Source organism: Antedon mediterranea, chromosome 11, assembly GCF_964355755.1.
Source record: "Antedon mediterranea chromosome 11, ecAntMedi1.1, whole genome shotgun sequence".
NCBI lineage: Eukaryota > Metazoa > Echinodermata > Crinoidea > Comatulida > Antedonidae > Antedon > Antedon mediterranea.
Window position 1 is genome coordinate 7679457 of NC_092680.1, and position 21264 is coordinate 7700720.

Below are 21264 nucleotides of genomic sequence, written 5' to 3' on the forward strand. Positions count from 1 at the left end.
AGGCATGATGTGCCCAAAAATGGTAGTGATATGCCCACAATATGGTAGTGATATGACATCATCATGTCCATATATGGATACAACACATTTTGTTGTCACATGTTTGATAGTGTAGACACAGATTTACTTAATTTTGTGTCTTACTATTATACTATACAGTATAATGAAAGTTATAACACACTATTACACATTATTTTATTGAAGGATTGTTGGTCATATGATATTCAATAAAATACTCCAATGAACTCCAAATTGGTTAAGGCCTCGGCCTGCCCTTTCGCTAATACTTAATAGGTGTGTTACAAAATGAATAAGGAATGTTTAAGTATATGTATGTGCAATGGAAAAAATAATTTCATTCAAGTAATGTTAAAATTATTTGAGCAATTTGTTTTCAAAATGATTATGTTTGAGTATTAGACCGAGCTATTACATTTTGATCCCCAATTTCTTTTTGTACTCATGGGGATACAGTCTCTACTTTGATAATGAAATATTTACTCTCTTATTGTAATTTTAATTCTTTTACAAACACTCCAGGATGAGGCCGGTAAGGTTAGTTAATTTTGTAATTAAAAGCATGATTGCCATTGTTTGGAGGTTTGTATGCGAATGCAAAATGAATGTAATGTTTTGATTTACTCTTAAGGCATGTTTATTATGACGATAAAACAACAAATAGTGGCGGACCTAGGACTTTGAAATAGAGGGGCCCAAAAACTGGTGAAATGAAGGACTGAGCTTAATTTGATAACTTATCTTCTGCATTACAATTTGCAAAATATAAGGGAGGATCTGCCCCTGAATATACATATTATTTTCCATCAAAGACAGTATGAATGGTTATCATAATATGTTGAAAAATTGTCTAATTTCTTTGGTTTTTGGGAAAAAAAATGTATCTACTGTATTTATCATCGTTTGTGACCATCCAGGCATAATGGTACTTCTTTTTCAACTATAAACCATTTTGCAAACATTCTTTTAAATTTTTAATTTACTGAGCTTCACATAGTATTTCACAAACCTATTGTTGAAGACTTACAAATAGCAAATATTAGCTTATTTGGACATTTTCAATAAGCAATTATAATATGAAAAAATTACTGGCAAATTGCTAGTTTGCTGAGTGGATTTAAAGCCATGAGTCAAATCCTTACTTTTTACTACAAAATAAAATTTTTAATTAAGGTTCTTGGATTTACTAGTAATCCAAGATAGGATGAACATTGTTATTTTGGTGGCCATAATGATTAGCATCTCATTCTAATTCAAATCATCAAACTAATAAATTACTATACTTTATAAGTTTTTTTCTTTTTGCCTCTCTTAGATGAATTATATTCTCTCACATCGCATGAATTTGTCTTTTAATGTATATTGTAGGTACTGTAGTAGTGGTTTATTTCCTTTACAAATGCATGTATAACTAGAAAGTCACTCCGAGAGTGCATACCTCCGTCTACTGTAAAATTCTTCTTGCATAAGATTGCTCCGGGAAAAAACAAAATATATTTGTTTGTGTCTTAATGCTGTTTGTGATTTAGGCTAATTTCACTACAAGCATGTGTATGCGAGTTTGGTGTAATGGTTATGTAACAAGCCTTTCAATATTAACAATAGCTTCAGTTGACTAACAATAAAACAGCAACGAGAAATCAAACAAATAAATTTGAAAAGAAATAGGTTTTTTAAACTACTCGCATCAAAAAAGGTGTACATTAAATCAAAGTATGTTTTAAAATTACAAATCACAAATAATAACTCTTGCCTCTTGTACAATAATGAAGTTTTTTAGACAAGTAGTTCTCGAGAAAAAATGCAATTTCAGTTTACTGCTTTTGAAAAATTCTGTCCTATCTTTTAACACTAGCAGGTCTGAAAAGTATATTAAAAAGTGGTCCAGAATTGGGACCATGGTCCTAAATGGTCCCAGAATTTAATGGAATGGTCCTTGACCACTGTATATTCATTTTGGTAAAGATCTTGTAATACATTTTTTGTGTAATCCTGCTAACAAAACAAACAGACAAACAAACAGACAAACAAACAGACAAACAAACAGACAACACACGCAATCGATTACATACTGTATACCTCCGTGGCGGAGGTAAATTAAAATAATGTTTGCATGGTGTGAATCCAGTAACGACTAGCAACAACCAAAAGGTCAAGACGTTCTCAACTTAAGTTATTTCCTTGTTCTTGGAACCACATGGTCTACATCAAACCTAAAGCTCTGTCTACACTACATTAGTTATGACAAAATAGTGTGATGTGCCCATATATGGTAGTGATATGACATCATCATGTCCATACATGGCCACAACACATTTTTTTGTCACATAAAGTTTGATAGTGTAGACAGAGAGCTTTACTTTGGTAATAAATGTACAGTGTATGATAATTTAATAATACGGACTGGCTGGCAAGATTATTTAAAAATTATTTAATTAATTATTTTGGAAATTTTTGTTCCAACACAAATACCAATATACCTTATTTGACAGAGGTAATTTAACAGCTATTTCGGTAATTATGAGTTTCAGCAGAGTTATAATTATGTTTAAATGAATTTATAGTTAATGGTAAAATCAGGTAGTTCATGTTTTGTCAGTGGAAGCAGGTTCATCTAGCAAGAGATCTTGATTTTTTTTGGCACATTTTGTTCAAAGTTTCACCATTTGTTTCATTTTTTAAAAATAATTTGGTTCTGTGAATGATCGTTTCATTGTTGCTATATCCAATTCTTTCATTCTTTATTTCTGGGGGTAAAATGCAGTTTTTGAAATGATAATTCATACTTGTTCCATTTACGGAATATGGCAGTATGAAAACATATTTGAATGATACCATCTTCTTTGTGAATGCAGCTTTAATATCCTCCATCTACTATATTTTCACTGCTATTAATTGATTATTACCACACAAAGTACTGTGATCTTGTTTATGTTAACTTGTAAATGTTAAATTTAATTTGTTTATAATATAAATATATTATTTTTCTATATTCATACATTATGGTACATAATGATGAAGACGTTTATTTGGAAATTAATAAAAAATAAATCATATTGTTAATTTAAAAAAAAATAACATATTTTATTTAAAAAAATTATTTGTACATATATTTATTCGTACAAAATCTCATGAGATTTTATTTTAATAGCTTTAATATTTTGTTGATACCATGTTCCACTTTTTAACATTTATGAATCATTTTTTAAATTATGATATGTTATTTTGTTTTCAAATATGCAATGTTTAGGGAATAATTCCTTAATTATGCGATAAATATTATTATATTATTAGAAACAAAACACAAACTTAAAAGTCTGTTTCATGAGGTTTAACCTTTTATATGACATACATCATTATTTCAGAATAGAGAAGAGACTACACTTGAAGTAAAACATGTTCAAGTGTCTTTTACTTCCTACCGACATACCCATATTATACCCTAACCTTTTGATAATGATGTGCCCCTCTTTCCCCCAACCGACATACCCATATTATACCCTTTACATTTTGGTAATAATGTGTTGTGCCCCTCTTTCCCCCAACTGACATACCCATATTATACCCTTTACATTTTGGTTATAATGTGTTGTGCCCCTCTTTCCCCCAACTGACATACCCATATTATACCCTAACCTTTTGATAATGATGTATTGTGCCCCTGTTTCCCTACAACTGACATACCCATATTATACCCTTTACATTTTGGTAATAATGTGTTGTGCCCTTCTTTCCCACAACCGACATACACATATTATACTCTTTACATTTTGATAATGATGTATTATGCCCCTCTTCCCCCCAACCGACATACCCATATTATACCCTTTACATTTTGATAATGATGTATTCTGCCCCTCTTCCCCCCAACCGACATACACATATTATACCCTTTACATTTTGATAATGATGTATTATGCCCCTCTTCCCCCCAACCGACATACACATATTATACTCTTTACCTTTTGATAATGATGTATTATGCCCCTCTTCCCCCCAATCGACATACACATATTATACTCTTTACCTTTTGATAATGATGTATTATGCCCCTCTTCCCCCAACTGACATACCCATATTATACCCTTTACCTTTTGGTAATAATGTGTTGTGCCCCTCTTTCCACCAACTGACATACCCATATTATACCTTTTGGTATTAAATATATCAAGTCCATCTTTCTCCCAAATGAATGAACACACTTTATATTATTGAATCAAGTTTGATATATGGTTTTTTAAAGGAAAGAAAATACAATAAATGTACAGTTTTATGTTTACTGCTATATTGTATTTCCTTATGTTATAAGTTAATAATTGAATTACATTTGTTTTATCAAAGTTAAATAAAAAACAGTAAGTTCTTCTTCTTTATTGTATCAAACAAAAACAATTTCAATACAAAAGGTAGCCAAGATATAGCCGAAGCTAAAACATTTCTTCCCACATTCTGCTATACAATATTTGTGTTCACATTTGCGAAAACAGAATGTTATTGTATATATAAATATTTGTTGATTGATTCAAACATGTACTACAAATGGAGAGAGGCATTATATACCAATAGATACAAGTTTTGGTCCTCTCTCCTTCATCTTTTTTGTTTTCTCTGTAATGTATTATACCATTATTATGGAAAATTGTCTGAAATAAAAGTTGAATTGAATTGTTGAATTGAATTGAATTGAACATTCCATATTTATAAAAACATAAATATAGAAATAAAGTATCGATAAAGATTATCTAACATTGTAGACGACATTGTATTTGTGATGATAGTAAAATGTATTCTTAATAGCAGAATTTAACAAAGTATGATTGAACCCAAGCTAATCATCATGTTGTACATACTGTAGGTTACAGTGTTTCTATAGCTAGTAGCATATGACTAATTAGCTTGCCTAAAAACAAGTGACAACAGACTATGCTACGTATTCCCAGGGTAGCCCTGTTATCGATGATAAACGTGTGCACTAACATGACTGAAAGATCAACTTCTATAAACTTGATTAATAATAATTGCCTATTAATTATCTGCAACTGTACTGAATAAATACCACACAAGTATAATAAATAATTGACACACTTTAATTTATAAATTTATGTTTTAGTCGATCTATTTGTCCTTATGATCAACTGAAATCGTAGATATTAAGTTTGTCCACTATGTGAATATGCCGTATTGGAATAAATTTACATTGTTTGCTTATTACTTAAATACTAGAGGACCTATACAGAGTTATCTTTTAAAATAAAATATTTTTTAAATAACTACTACTTATTTAGCCCATTCGTGTCTGCGTTTACATGCGGGTCATCAATTCAACATTATGTGACCTGCATATTTAGAATTCCTGCTTCATGCTATTTTGTTGATGTACATTATTTTTACAAGCAAGTACCTGTCTAGGACGGGTTACGCTACCTCCCATGCCCCCAAGATATTTTGTGTATAATTAATATTAAAAGTGGTAGATGAACGACGCCAACAATTATTTTAGAATTTAGATTAAAAAGGCGTTACACAAGTAAACTTTATTACAAAATATGTCAAATTCTGAGTTTCCGTAAAATCAGTAATTTGGGAAAGCTTATTGGGTGTGGGTTAAAGTTAATTATGTTATACCTACAGTATAATTTTGATGCACATGTAGTTTTATAACCCTTTTTTTGTGAATTGTGCCTTAGTCCTATTTGCTAGTGTTTTTATATGTAGGCCATAATAACAATTGTTGTGACCTTTTAGCTAATTTAAATGCTTATAAATGTAATTGAACATGCCTAGTTTATATTCTAGTGTTTATTGATCAATTTAAAAACTCATCGCACTATGAAACAAATCTTGATGGCATTTATATTACTTGAATGTGTGTGATCGTGATGTTTTATGTGAAAGTGTAATACTGTTAGTAAATCTTATTCACCATTTCACCGATCCATATGGTATTCATGTTAGATTACATTAAAAATATTTTGACCTTTATGAATGTTGATATCATGGTTGACTAGATATTTCAAAGATTTCATTTTAATATTGCGTGGTTTTTAGAGTGGTTGAGTTTGAGATTGATTGGTCTACATTTTAAATTTATTGATAGATATGCCATTAATAATAAACATCAAATGACCATTAAAATATTAAATATCTATAAAAATAATGACTTGGTTTTTATACTAAAAAAAATTATTTGGTTTATTATTAACAGTGTACGTTAACATTGTTTTTAATTTTGTATTTCATTTCAGGCTTCAGCTTCAAAAACTTTGAGATTAATGTGTTTACTCTCTTTAACTTCAAATGGTTTGTAAAATATTTTGAAAATTATTATATATAGCAATGTTTAAAAAAGTCTGGAAAAACTAAAACTTAACAAGAAACTAAAATCATCTCAACTGCACGTATGTCAACATATTCTGTTACTTTGAGTTGTGGTCAGTTGCTCAAAGCGCTTATGTCGACAGTTGAATTGCGTTGACGTCTATGTCGACATACTGTAAGTCCGCCTTTACTGTGTACATAGGGTATAGAACACATATTCAATAATTCAGATATCTTTTGTGTTTGGGAATATTTTAGTTTTGAAGCACAATCCTCATGTAATATTTTGAACAACTTTTTCATTTTCCTTTTGTAATCTAACATTTTAAAATTCTACCAGGACTGCCAAGTAAAGACTTCAAAACATTGCAGTCACATTTCCTTCAAAGCTATGGCTATGAACACCTATTGACACTCAACAATCTGAGACTATGTGGGTTGTTTACTGAGCAACAGTCAACTGAAGTCTCCAAACTCTCCATGTCTGATGTGCAGAAACTGGCAGACAAAGCCCTCAAGAGAACGGCGTTTAGAGCAATTTGTAAAAAATGGAATTTGGTAGGTCTAGCCTAGTTTTCTAATATTTTATGTGACATATTTTCTGTCACAAATGTTGGTATATTTCTAATAGCAAATAGATAATGCGACATCAAAGCTTGGTTCCCACTAGGACCCAACACAAGGGTGTAAACGCTAACACAACCAAGTTGACAAATGAACAGTTTGAATCATTTCACTTCCGTTGCGCTTAGGTCCTTGCGTTGGATCCTAGTGGGAACCAAGCTTTAAATAGCACTATTTCATACAGATCAGTGCATTTTATGGACGTTATGTTGTATCCCTAAAGGATCATGTTATGCCACTACAGGCACTCTTTCATCAGTTCACAAAAATACAGTGGAGTGCCTCTTTATCTACTTAAAGTTACAACATTTAAATGAAGTACATTTGATGATTGATCTTACTGTACAAACCTATATGCTGATGGTGTCTTAATAGAGAGATTCAACTGTTAATGTTGATTTTGATAAATATACTTCTCATCTCAAAACGATATTTCTCTGTCTTTTACTTTTCAGATTCCGAAAGATAATGTTCAACTTCAAAATCCATCAGATATGTCGTATGTGTTTAGTGGTGTATACACGCCACTCATCTGTAAGCTGATAGAACAGGTTAGTTTTTCATGATGGAAGCTTTGTATGCATGTACAAACTCTGTATATTCTATCATATTCATTGTGTTACCATCTTTTTGCCAATTTTCGGTTTGTTATCTTTTATCTTTACGCTTTATAGTTTTTAGACATACTTCTACTATTTCGTGCCATACATTCCTGTTGTGGACAGGGTGTCGTGTATCAATAAACCTGTGTAGTTCAGTACATTTTTCACTTTGTAATTTTTGCCCATTGCCATTTTGCCCACTAGATCTAGTTTTGTGTGTCGTATTATCTGGAAGTCTTATAGATGCTCGTCGTCTTCTTTTTATCTCATGTCTGAATTTTTTTCCATGTTTACCATACTGTAAATTTCTTCATTTCACTTTATCCGTTTATTGTTTAATGTAAAAAAGATGATGTAAAGTGTTGCTGTTGGTAGTATATTTTCAAAGCTGTTCTTGTAGTAATGAGCTTCATTATTTCTTATATTCCCTTGTTTTTAAAATGTATTTCTGGGTCAGAACTTTATCAGGAATGATGTTCACTGTTTAAAAGTCTAATTAAATATATCTAAATAAAAAAAAAAAAGAATAAATCGATAACAAAACAGAAGACATTACTAAGAAAGATATTATATGGCGTCTGTTAAAAAAAATGTATGTTGATGGCTCCACTCTATTTCTCTAAACTACAATTACGATTTATAAAAAAAAATAAAACGTCCTCTACCATAACAGCTGCATTGATTTTTATTATTCGCAGACTCTCATGAAAAGTCCGTCTAGCACTTTAGAAGAAGTGGTAAAATTGTTACCAGGAGACAACTGCACATTTACAAGAACCATGTCTGCCAAAGGTAATATCTGAAAATAATCAAACAACCATGGTCCCATAAGTACTGACATTTAATTGCATTTTGGATGAATTTAAAAGCATTTTGTTAGAAGCTTAAATAATTGTTTTAATGTTTTATTTGTTAATCCCAAAAGAATACATTATGATCATATTATTATTATTATTTTATTTTGCTATTTATTATAATTACATTCGGCTATTATAATCCACCATCATACCAGTTTTTTTATAAATATACATAAGTGATTTTTGTAATGTAGCCATAATTAATATACCATTCACAACTAAAGGAGTGTTTTTTCCATAGACAGGGATTTACTTCATCATTGAATTGCAATTTACAGTAATTTAAATTGAACTTTATCATCACATTTTATCAACATCAATATCAGGATCATCAATATAACAAAAAATGGAATTATCATTGTCATTATTGTCACCACCAATTAACCAATTAAAGTACTTTATATTAACATCGATATAATATCATCGTCATTATTGTCACCACCAATCAGAGTACTTTATATCAAATTTTATCATTACATTTTAATCAACATCAAAATCAGGATCATAATATCGTCATCATTATTATCATCCTCATTATTGTCACTATCATTTTTCTCATTTTGATTGTTAGTATCATCAACATCACATCCTGATTACACTTTCAAAATCTCATCATTTCAAATTTATTTGTTCATAATGAAATCTATTTTTGTGCATTTATGACAGCACGTTGCTTTGGGTTTTGTAGAATGTCAATCCACTGATTAAAAAGCTAAAATGACATACTGTAGCATGGAGCATGTGTTGTATTTCTGCTATTGCCTTGTGTAATAGTGTAAATTGTCGAGAGACCATTTTCGACATTTAGTACTATATAATTTGTTCTTGTAATTTAAATCTTAATGTAAACAAATAACCAGCATATAAAAATGTATTATGCATCATAATTTGTGTAATGTGTTAGGTATCGCTATGTTTTCTAGTGTTACATGGAGCCTAGTGTATTTGAAACCATAACAAATCGTATTATATTATATATTTATATTTCCTAAAAATTGAAACATGTACAATTCAAACTAACATAAAGTAAAAAAGCTTTCTAAGAAACATTTTTTTTTATTAATAACACTAATAATAATAATAAATAATAATATCAAAAACATTTAAATCTACTCAAAACATTTTTGGTAAATGATAGCAAATGAAAATAAGTTTGAAATAATATGAATAATATTGTATTGGTTACACATTGCAGGTCAAGGGTCAGGAGCTGCAAAATCATCTTCTAAGGTTGTGTTAGTATATTTCCTTGGTGGATGTACATTTGCTGAAATAGCTGCTCTTCGTCTTCTAGGTGCAATGAAAGGTAAGTACATTTCCATGCGCAATGGAGTTTTAAAGTGGAGTACAGTGAGGTCCTTGGCTCGTAGGTGTTATGTCAGAGTGTCCTTCTCCTAGAAGAATTGCCGTAATCACGGCTAACGAGCTTCATCTGCCCAGGTTTGGAATCAGAGTTTCCTTCTCTTAGCCTTTGCTTCATGAGCTTTATCTGCAAGGCAGCGGGTGGTTGGTTAGTGAGTGCCAGGACGTGTCCAGACGCCGGTGGGCCTGCACACTGCACCTCTGGGGCCCAACCTACTCCGAGATCCCTCACATCCTTGCCTGGGGCCGCAAGGCGCCAGTTTACCATGGTGTGCCACGAGGAGGCGGAATGAGAGTCTTGACTTAGCAGAAGCTATATACCATCAGGAAGGACTTACGCACTCGGCCTTCTTTGCACTCAGATGAGTTAGGTGGCGGCTGCAGCTGAAAGCGAGAAGCAAAAGCAACTACACTACGCTGCAGCACTAGACGCTATACTAAGCCCTGTGTAAAAGCACCACACCAGTATTCAACCAGTATTCAACCCTGGCCTACTGCCAGTGTTCAATCCTGACCTACTGTACTGCCAGAATTCAATCCTGACCTACTGTATTGCCAGTATTCAATCCTGACCTATTGTACTGCCAGTATTCAATCCTGACCTAGTGCCAGTATTCAATCTTGACCTACTGCCAGTATTCAATCCTGACCTACACTGTACTGCCAGTATTCAATCCTGACCTAGTGCCAGTATTCAATCTCGACCTACTGCCAGTATTCAATCCTGACCTACAGTGTACTGCCAGTATTCAATCCTGACCTAATTCCAGTATTCAATCCTGACCTACTGCCATTATTCAATCCTGACCTACTACTAGTATTTAGTTCTGACCGACTGCTAGTATTTAATCCTAAACCTACTACCAGTATTCAATCCTGATCTTCTGTCAGTATTCAATCCTGACCTACTACCAGTATTTAATCCTGACCTACTGCCAGTATTTAATCCTAAACCTACTGCCAGTATTCAGTCCTGACCTAGTGCCAGTATTCAATCCTGACCTACTACCAGTATTTAATCCTGACCGACTGCCAGTATTTAATCCTAAACCTACTGCCAGTATTCAGTCCTGACCTACTGCCAGTATTCAATCCTGACCTAGTGCCAGTATTCAATCCTGACCCACTGCCAGTATTCAATCCTGACCTACTACCAGTATTCAATCCTGACCTACTGCCAGTATTCAATTGCAACCTACTGCCAGTATTCAATTGCGACCTACTGCCAGTATTCAATCCTGACCTACTGTACTGCCAGTATTCAATCCTGACCTAGTGCCAGTATTCAATCCTGACCTAGTGCCAGTATTCAATCCTGACCTACTGCCAGTATTCAATTGCAACCTACTGCCAGTATTCAATTGCGACCTACTGCCAGTATTCAATCCTGACATACTGCCAGTATTCAATCCTGACCTAGTGCCAGTATTCAATCCTGACCTAGTGCCAGTATTCAATCCCGACCTACTGCCAGTATTCAATTCTGACCTAGTGCCAGTATTCAATCCCAACCTACTGCCAGTATTCAATCCTGACCTACTGCCAGTATTCAATCCTGACCTACTGCCAGTATTCAATTCTGACCTACTGCCAGTATTCAATCCTGACCTAGTGCCAGTATTCAATCCTGACCTAGTGCCAGTATTCAATCCTGACCTACTGCCAGTATTCAATTGCGACCTACTGCCAGTATTCAATCCTGACCTAGTGCCAGTATTCAATTGCAACCTACTGCCAGTATTCAATCCTGACCTAGTGCCAGTATTCAATCCTGACCTAGTGCCAGTATTCAATCCTGACCTACTGCCAGTATTCAATCCTGACCTACTGCCAGTATTCAATCTCAACGTAATGCTAAGGTTCATTCCCAATCTAATGCCAGGCTTGGTGCCACGGTTGTACTATCAACTACTGTACTATTGTTTTTTAGTATTAATGTTTTCTGTTGCGGTTAGGTCTGATAGAATATAGTTGCTTTATATTTTTCTGAATTCCAAAGACTCTTTGGTTAAAGGTTATTTTAAATAGTATGTGAAGCAGATAATATCTGTATTATTAAATATTACACACATTTTAAATTTTACATAGCACATTAGGGACCAGTTAAAGTTTTAATAAAGTAGTCTCTTAAGTGCTATCCAAGTTTTTAATAGTCAATATCTGTATGTGCAAATGTCAGAATTCTATTAAACTATTTAATCTTTTAATCAATAAAGCATCTTGGAACACATTATGTGTTTATCAACAGACCATTTCTGTAGAAAATGAATTTGTCATTAAATTGATATTTCATCTTAAACCTTAATCGACAATGTAATGATTGAATTTATTATGTGTAGAATTACCTTGTAAAAGTATGAAATATTGTTTAACCCTTGCCTGACTATGATATTGTTTTGTTTCGTTTGCTTTTTTAAAATATAGGATACAAGTTTATGTTTGCCACTACATCTATTATGAACGGTAACACTCTAATCGATTCTATGATAGATAATGGAAAAGGGAAAAGCTGAGAATAATTGGTCTTCTTTAAGGTAATCCATCTTATTTTAATTAAATTATTTATAAGATAATGACATTAATAGTAATAATTGAACATTGAATGTGTAGTAGACATTATTAGTTTATTGAATTCTCATATTTTAAAATACAAAAAGTACTGCCTTTAAACATTGGCTGCTAAAACAGCCTTGCAGACACTATTGCGTTATGGCACTTTCTTGCTGACGCAACTCATTGACTGCTTGTGTCGCAAGGTCAATTTCATCCTTTCCTCTTCTATATTCCACCGTCCATCTTTCCTTCCCTCCCTCTCTTCCACCATCCATTCTGTCTCGCTTTCCCTCCTCCCACTTTCTAAAATTCATGCAAAAGCAATGAATAGTTATTTTAACTCCTACTATTAATTATAAAAGTTTAAACACGTAGTTTACTAATGAATCAAATCTCTAATTCTTTTTTCCCACGATGATCTTACCAACTATATCTTGTGGTTACTTATTTCCAATTTTGTTTTAAGTAGTATAAGTGTGGGTTATGGTAATGTTGTAAGTTTAAAAGATAAACCGCTCTTCATTTGATTACCAAAGAATCAATCAAATAAAAATTAACCACCTACAGTAGGACATTTTAAATATGTAAAATTCTGTCCATATCTACGACTGCGTTTTTTAGTGAAAGAGAGACACAAAACCGGACTATTTCTGTATTGCCAATAAATAGCATAAAGGCAATTTTACTGATAATATCTATGTACAGTATTTGAATAATAATGTATTGCCAATTTCTTATATCATCAGGAACTTAACTATGTATAATTAGTTTTGAATTGTAATCTACGAATTATAGACTTAAAGTATTAAGCATATAACTCTTTAAAGTCAGATTGTCACATCAGGGAGATGTATTTGTACATGTCCCTGGTCACATGTCATTGGCATCATCAATTTCTGAGCGTTGAATTTGTATAACGACATAATACTTCTGAAATCTGCAATTGCTTGCATAACCCTATTTGTACAGGTGTGTTTGAAAGGCCAAAGCTGTGTAATTATCAGATATTGTGTTTTGTCCAGTATATGTCTTCCTAGCAAATAGAAAGGTTGAATTGTGATGTATACGTGGGCTTTGTAAGCAGTAGTGTCTGTGTAAGGTCATGCTGATACAGTACATTTCTGGAAAAAGGCGAAAACAATTCACGCCCTTTTTTTATAGATCTATTTAGTTACAACTTACATTGGTTGAATTAAAACGTACAGTAAAATATTTTTTACTTGCCTAAGGCATGGTAATAGAATAATAATGAATGAGACTTTGGAATCTGTAGTTGTCTAGGGTACAGTGGCTTTTCTTCAATCCATCAATGTTCAATATTTTGTTCTATTTATTTTTTTGAATTAAAGATATTCCCAGTTTAATCTCTAATTATTTAGGTTTACGTGTACTTTTTTTTAGTATTTTAAACAGTATTTTTTGCATGGCAGTTGACTCGTCCTTTAGACAATGTTTAGACATATGCTACAGAATTCTCAGCTGGATAATATTGCCATACTAATTAGTACCACATGTTTTACATTACTTCATCATTATGATATTGTAACTTTGTAGAGACAATACAACTAATTTGCCTGACGTCATTAAGGTTAATTTTACATTTATGAATCCTTAAATTGATCATTAGAGAGGTTTCGCAATCTTACGAATACGATAACGAAAACGGATTTGTCACGCACACGTATTCGTTTTCGTAAGTCAGTAAAAATCTGTTTCGCATGGCAACGAAATATTGAGGGCGCCATCCAAAATATGACTGCGGTAAATTTGAGCGAAGCGCAGGTACGTGTCGCTTGGTGCTTGGCTGCCTAGTCCTAGCGTAACATCAAAGCAAGTGAGGACTTGAAAAAATGCTATTTATCAAAATTGACCTGGCATTTTAGTAAATTACTTTAGTAAATTACTTTAAACTAGATGGTACGCTCGCTTCGCTCGCTTACCATCTAGGTCGTGCCCACAGATGGTTCTCGAATACACAGTAATTTCAGCGTAACAAAACTGGCGATTTCAAATGTACGTACCGCAGGACTATAATACATTGTCGTTTACAGAAACGAATAAATAGACACGATGATTTATGTAGTCAACTAAAATTAGCACCCTGGGAATTACTTCCGAAGGAGAAACTTATCACAAAATGAGTCCAAATTTTTGATTTGGACTCATTTAAAGAAACCCAATTTGTGTTTTGTATGTAACATTAGGGTTGAGGGATGGGAAAGCGGATAGGTACAAAGAGGAACAATTTTTAAATATATTCTTTATCCACTCAGTAACGAAATATTTTTTTCATGTTTTATAGGCCTATAAATAATATACCTCTAAATAAAGTAAAACATTTGCGATTTAATACTTTGTTAATACAGTCACTGTCATAATCGATTGAAATATTAAAGTACATGTCACGATACACCACTACGACGTTTATATTATTGGTAATTATTAATTAATACAAACGTTGAGAAGGAACTGTCAGTATAAAGTTTATTTGTATATAATAATGTGTGTATATATCAGTAGAGCCTATCCACAATCTCAGTAATAAAGTTTATTTGTATATATTTTTATATTACATCTAACAGTATGAACATTCACAGTAAGAAATGTTCGATTCAAATGACGACCAAAAATAGTTAATAGGTATTTACAGTATTGTCAAAGTATTGCAAGTTTATTCTCAAAGGGCCCATATATTTACCTACCGTATGTGTTAAACCAAGGGCTCATAAATTTACCTACTTGTGTTAAACCAAACTCTGGGATGTTCCATTCATCGCAAATCAATACATTAGTATAATCGTATATTAAATCTATCAAAATAGTATTTTTTAAAGAAAATCGGCCTGTCTTCAACATTATGATGCTGTACTCTAGCTGTTCAACCAGTTTTCAGCTATTAAAAACAATTATCGTAGGAGGAGATAGGAAAATGCGAAGCCTCCTCGCATTTTTGTGGCGGGTATTTTTCAAGATGGACATCCATTAGACAGTGTATACCACGATCGGAAAACACCCCTATTTGGGGCAAATCGTTGAACCTAAATTCGTTTTAATCGTCAATAACTAATTACCTAACTCAATTTAATTAGTAAACAGGGTTACGTCAGATGGTTAAAATCAGTACCGAAAGTATGAACCAACTTTATATACCATCGAGTAAAAATTCTATAAATTAACCGAGATTTATCGAATTTTGCCCTTACGTAAATTTATATATAGATAAATCTATAATTATATTATCAAATATCAAAAACTATACTCGTTTTGTAGTTACGAAGTTACGAACACGAAAACGCTTTACGAATATGAAATGGGGATCAGCTCAAAAGTTTCACAAATGCGTGACGTATCCGTTTTCGTTATCGTATTCGTAAGGTTGCAAAACCTCTCTATTAGCTTCATATTAACCAGGATTACACAATCAGGTAAAAAACCTGTTTTACATTGTCATAAAAAGTAAATTGGGGAAGTTTATAGTAAAAATGAGGAATATCTAACTTTAAATGAAGCAATTGTTGGAGAATACTTAATTTCAGTAGGTTATTCCATATTTTTGCGCCTGCAACTTTCAACGATGAGTTCATCTTAATAATGTTATAGTAAGGTATTGTTATTAGGTTATATGCATGATATGCATATAACCTCTTGATTCTGTCAAAATCTTTATTTATTTATTTATTTATTTATTTATTTATTTATTTATTCTTTCCTTAGCACTATTTGTCCGTGAATTATCTTGGCATCAGTTTCATCTATCTAAGTCATTTTTTCAGAGTATATTCCTTATGGCCAGGAATCGATGTGGTTATGTTTTCACGATGCGCAATCAAAAATTACGCGGTCTACGCGCGATTTAACGAAATCACGTTTGTAATCATATCTTCACAAACATGAATCACTTTTAAACAAAATTTGGTACTCATAAATTTCAGGTCATATTTCATCATATGGCAATACAATTACGTGCGTAGCGCATATAACGCATGCGTACGCGCGCTTAAAATGTTGAAAATTGTCAGAATTTATTTTCGATGAAATTAGAGTACGTTTCAGGCAATTTTAAGCGTTTAAAAAATTGCCATGAGTGCGCAGATTTTTGCACGCGCACTGCGCGTCAAACGTTAATGCGCACTGTTTGTGTCCGATTACTGTTGTATAACCTTTCTTTAATAATATCATCATATTTTATTCACTTTTCAACGCGAAACAGCGTTATACGAGCACGTCAAAAGTGACGGGCTACGCACGTGTAAGTTAACAAAATGGTGAAAATATGCTAAATTTTAAAATTAATATATATCGTTAGAATGCTCGGGAACACCTATTTTTTATTTAATTTTCTTGAAGTGTATGTATCATATGTATGATTTATTATGAAATTAGAAGAACAAAAGTTGATTAAGTCATCATTAATGGCATATTAAATTTAACAAAATTAATTTCGACAATCAAACAAATTATAACATTTTCTTAGGCCAAAATAACAAACTTAACGTTAACTTTCTTCCTTAAGAAGTTCATATATTAAAGTTAAAAGTATATAGTTTGACAGTGCATCATTTTTTTTAATTTTTAAAGATGTCATCATAGTAAAACATTATAATTCATTGCGGTATGTAATAATCTATCTGCACCAAAGTGGTTACTGCATAGTAAATACACGGAGGAATCTTTCCATAACTTTTAGTCAGTTGTGTATGGCTCGGTGGTCTTTGCTCGTGTCTATAGCATTCAAGTACCGAGATAGAGTCTCACCTTAGGAAACGAAACAAAATAAGTTTTTTTTTATTATCCGTATTGTTTGTTCAAATTTATTTCTTAGTGTATAGATTATACACATGATTTATAATGAAATCTAGATAAAAATTAACTTATGTCTTTATTATTATGTAACAACAAATGTGGTTTATGACATTATACGCATATGGATCTTTGATCGGATTGTGATACCGGCTATGGTGTTCGCGTTAGCAAGGTCCTATCATATATTATAAATAATTAAAGATTCTGAGAAAATCAATCAATCAATATATATTTTAAAAATCAATTATCTTTATTTAAATCAATGCATATAACCTATAATTCGTCATAGTGACGAATTAAATCTAGTATTTACTATTGGTGTTCTACTCCACATGTTAAGTGGGTATGAATATCGCCAACCAGCTCAATTAAACATGTTCAATTTGTTATGTTGCATTAACCCTTCCAATACCACATTGCTTTTTGTTATACAGTAGTTCAGTGTGTAGTCATTCATAATTTGTATGACTTGGATATTGTCCAACTAAGTGATTGTTAATACTTATGGTCTATCTGATAAATCATGCAATTATTACATTGATGTTATAGATATTTTCTGTCCTACACTGGATGTAAACATTATTGAGAAAAACCCAATTATGATTTTCTTATGTTCCTTATAGGATACAGTACTACTAAAAGGGCATCTTCGGGACCGAAAAAGGGTTTTATTAGGGCTGCCTACGGTGTTAAAATATGTATGGCTCCTTGTTCATTTTACAGAAAACTGTCCCCTTAGAGGTCCCATAGGAGGGGTTCATTTGTATCTTTCTTGTCCGGCTAGCTTTCATATGTATGGCTATAATAGTAGTAATATTCTATCAACAATCAATCTTTATTTTCCTTAAGAAAACAATATCAGATTTAAGAAGAATGACGTACAACAAAAACAAAGCCTGATAAATGTTGTAATACCTTACGATAACAACACACAAAACAAATATTGAAAAATAAATATTCACAATTTGCATTCTGAAATAAACACCTACCCACTCTAGTGTATGTATAGCTAAAATAAACAATACACCGAGTAATACATGATACAAAGTTACAGTAGCTTAATCAATTAAATAATTGAATGTGCTTAGAAATCTGTGTAACAGAAATTGATGGGTCTGTAAATAAGCCTGTACCCATAATTGTATACAGTTTTTCTGAGGCAAAAAACGTCTAGTTTGGCTTATTTACCATCACTTCCATCCAATGCTAGTCACAGCTTAAAAAGGCCACCCCAGAAAAAAAAAGTAGGGGAGAGAAAGGGAATTGGGTTATGGCTATGTTCTCTTCATCAATGGTTGGTTTGACTGCTTGTTTTCATCATGAACAAACATCAGCTCATCTTGTGTTGTAAAGAAAGTAAATAAATAAAATTGAATAGTAATTGTAATTTAGTAGTAACACACAACACACAATTGTTATTGTCATTGTTAAAAACATTGTCCCCACCTCAATATTAATGACATAAAATTAGTTGTTCTAAATCCTGATTTACTAACTACTGTAGATATACCAATATATTAATTAAGTCTAGCAAATTAAGTGAAATACCGAATTATTGATACACTATAAGATATAACTAATCTACTAAATACCAAGAAGTCAAATAATATTTGTACTTTCCCTATCCAATTGACAAAATATAGCTTTCATTGCTCTTGGTCTATGCTTTTAATGACTAGGCCTAACCTACCACTACTAGATAAGTGTTTATGTAATGTATCTATATATAAATTTACGTAAGGGCAAAATTCGATAAATCTTGGTTAATTTATAGAATTTTTACTCGATTGTATATAAAGTTGGTTCGTACTTTTGGTACTGATTTTAACCATCTGACATAACCCTGTTTACTAATTAAATTGAGTTAGGTAATTAGTTATTGACGGTTAAAACGAATTTAGGTTCAACGATTTGCCCCAAATAGGGGTGTTTCCGATCGTGGTATACACTGTCTAATGGATGTCCATCTTGAAAAATACCCGCCACAAAAATGCGAGGAGGCTTCACATTTTCCTATCTCCTCCTACGATAATTGTTTTTAATAGCTGAAAACTGGTTGAACAGCTAGAGTACAGCATCATAATGTTGAAGACAGGCCGATTTTCTTAAAAAAATACTATTTTGATAGATTTAATATACGATTATACAAATGTATTGATTTGCGATGAATGGAACATCCCAGAGTTTGGTTTAACACAAGTAGGTAAATTTATGAGCCCTTGGTTTAACACATACGGTAGGTAATATATGGGCCCTTTGAGAATAAACTTGCAATACTTTGACAATACTGTAAATACCTATTAACTATTTTTGGTCGTCATTTGAATCGAACATTTCTTACTGTGAATGTTCATACTGTTAAGCCTCATTCGCACTTGATTAAATTATAGGCAGATTTTACCGAGATCCCGGTAAAGTTTCCGAAGGTAAAATCTTACCATCATTCGCACTTGGATTGTTCCACTTGGTTAGTTTAACCTCAACTAACAAAACAGCCTAAACAAGTAACTATTGAGGGCGCAATATTGTGACCTTCATCGTGACCTTTACTTCCACATTGTCAAAAATCGGTGACTACTTCTTCTTCGCATGCAGCTAAAGTAAAATGACGTCACGTTTGAGTCTGCGCGCATATGATGCAAAAAGAAATATTTGTCACCACGTCTCTCTTGCGCATGTTTTTACCAAATAAGCGCGTAGCTATACAATCTTTGATTTTACAAAATGTTTTCAGTGATAAATGATGGTGCGATCGGTGGTACGGAAAATAAAATTATTCCGATATTGTTCCCGATAACAAAGAAGCAGATTAAATATAGTTGTTTATTTGACTCATTTGGCTTAATAGAATGATGCCTATGCCTTGAAAGATTTTCTATGATACTACCTACTCACTAGCGGCCTAACTAAAGTAAAATACAGTATTTGAGTAGTAGTTTATTAATATTATTAGTACACTACACACTATCAGGCCATATCCATCCTCCTTCATCGTTACGGCGTCGCATCGTGCAGCATACTATGCTGGGTTAGTGTACATCTGCACGATGCCGGCCACGGCTAACTACGCTTCCCACCCACCCTAGCTAGTATGCACTGCGCTGCCACTAGGCCTACCTAGCCTATTTCGGATCTATGTCTTCCAACATCTGAAAATACATAATGTACTAATACTGTACATTATTGTTATTATTCTTTATTCGCACTGGAAGTATCTAGGCTTTCCTGTTAAAATTAAATATATTATTTATTATCCTCAGCAGTGAAAACAATTATATTTTGTTGTATATGCCGTGATTTTAATTGTTAAAAACATGATCGTCAGTCGATGGCTCAGGAGTTTCGATAAATCTCGCGTCGCGCGTGGTGTGGAAAACACGCTCAGCAAGTTTACTTCATTTAATATGCAGGATACTCTGCTTGAACGTGACGTCATTTTACTTTAGCTGCATGCGATCGTTTTCCTGTTTTGGTCATATGAATTGTACGCATGCGTCATTGTTCAACAAAGCGATAAAGGTCAACCAATTAGAAGCAATCTCAGTAACCTCGGTAGGTTTAACCGATTCCCGCTGTTCGCACTGGATTATTCAGGCCGGTTAATCTCCCTCGGTCAGTTTTCCTGGGCACATTTCACTCCAGAAAACTAACCGCCGTGAAAGGGTAAGTTTAACGGAGTGAGACTTCCTGGGATGTACGCACTGGACTTTTTCCGGTCAAACTAACATACATGTCGGTTAGTTTGACTGAATTAAGTCCAGTGCGAATGAGGCTTTAGATGTAATATAAAAATATATACAAATAAACTTTATTACTGAGATTGTGGTTAGGCTCTACTGATATATAAACACATTATTATATACAAATAAACTTTATACTGACAGTTCCTTCTCAACGTTTGTATTAATTAATAATTACCAATAATATAAACGTCGTAGTGGTGTATCGTGTACTTTGATATTTCAATCGATTATGACAGTGACAGTTTTAACAAAGTATTAAATCGCAAATGTTTTACTTTATTTAGAGGTATATTATTTATAGGCCTATAAAACATGAAAAAAATATTTCGTTACTGAGTGGATAAAGAATATATTTAAAAATTGTTCCTCTTTGTACCTATCCGC

At 32.7% G+C, this 21264-nt stretch overlaps 1 protein-coding gene across 2 annotated transcripts in view; it reads left to right on the plus strand.

The window, feature by feature from the left end:
• LOC140062564 (vacuolar protein sorting-associated protein 33B-like) overlaps window positions 1–12315 on the plus strand; it is a 33888-nt gene extending 21573 nt beyond the window's left edge. The window contains exons 15-21 of one of the 2 annotated variants that reach the window (XM_072108829.1): window positions 541–555; window positions 6264–6318; window positions 6677–6894; window positions 7416–7511; window positions 8261–8354; window positions 9615–9725; window positions 12206–12315. In XM_072108829.1, coding sequence (XP_071964930.1) covers window positions 541–555; window positions 6264–6318; window positions 6677–6894; window positions 7416–7511; window positions 8261–8354; window positions 9615–9725; window positions 12206–12294 — 678 coding nt within the window. In that variant the 3' untranslated portion in view covers window positions 12295–12315. The remainder of the gene's footprint in view (window positions 1–540; window positions 556–6263; window positions 6319–6676; window positions 6895–7415; window positions 7512–8260; window positions 8355–9614; window positions 9726–12205) is intronic. The other variant, XM_072108830.1, reaches the window with a different exon arrangement.
• The last annotated feature ends 8949 nt before the right edge of the window (window positions 12316–21264 follow it).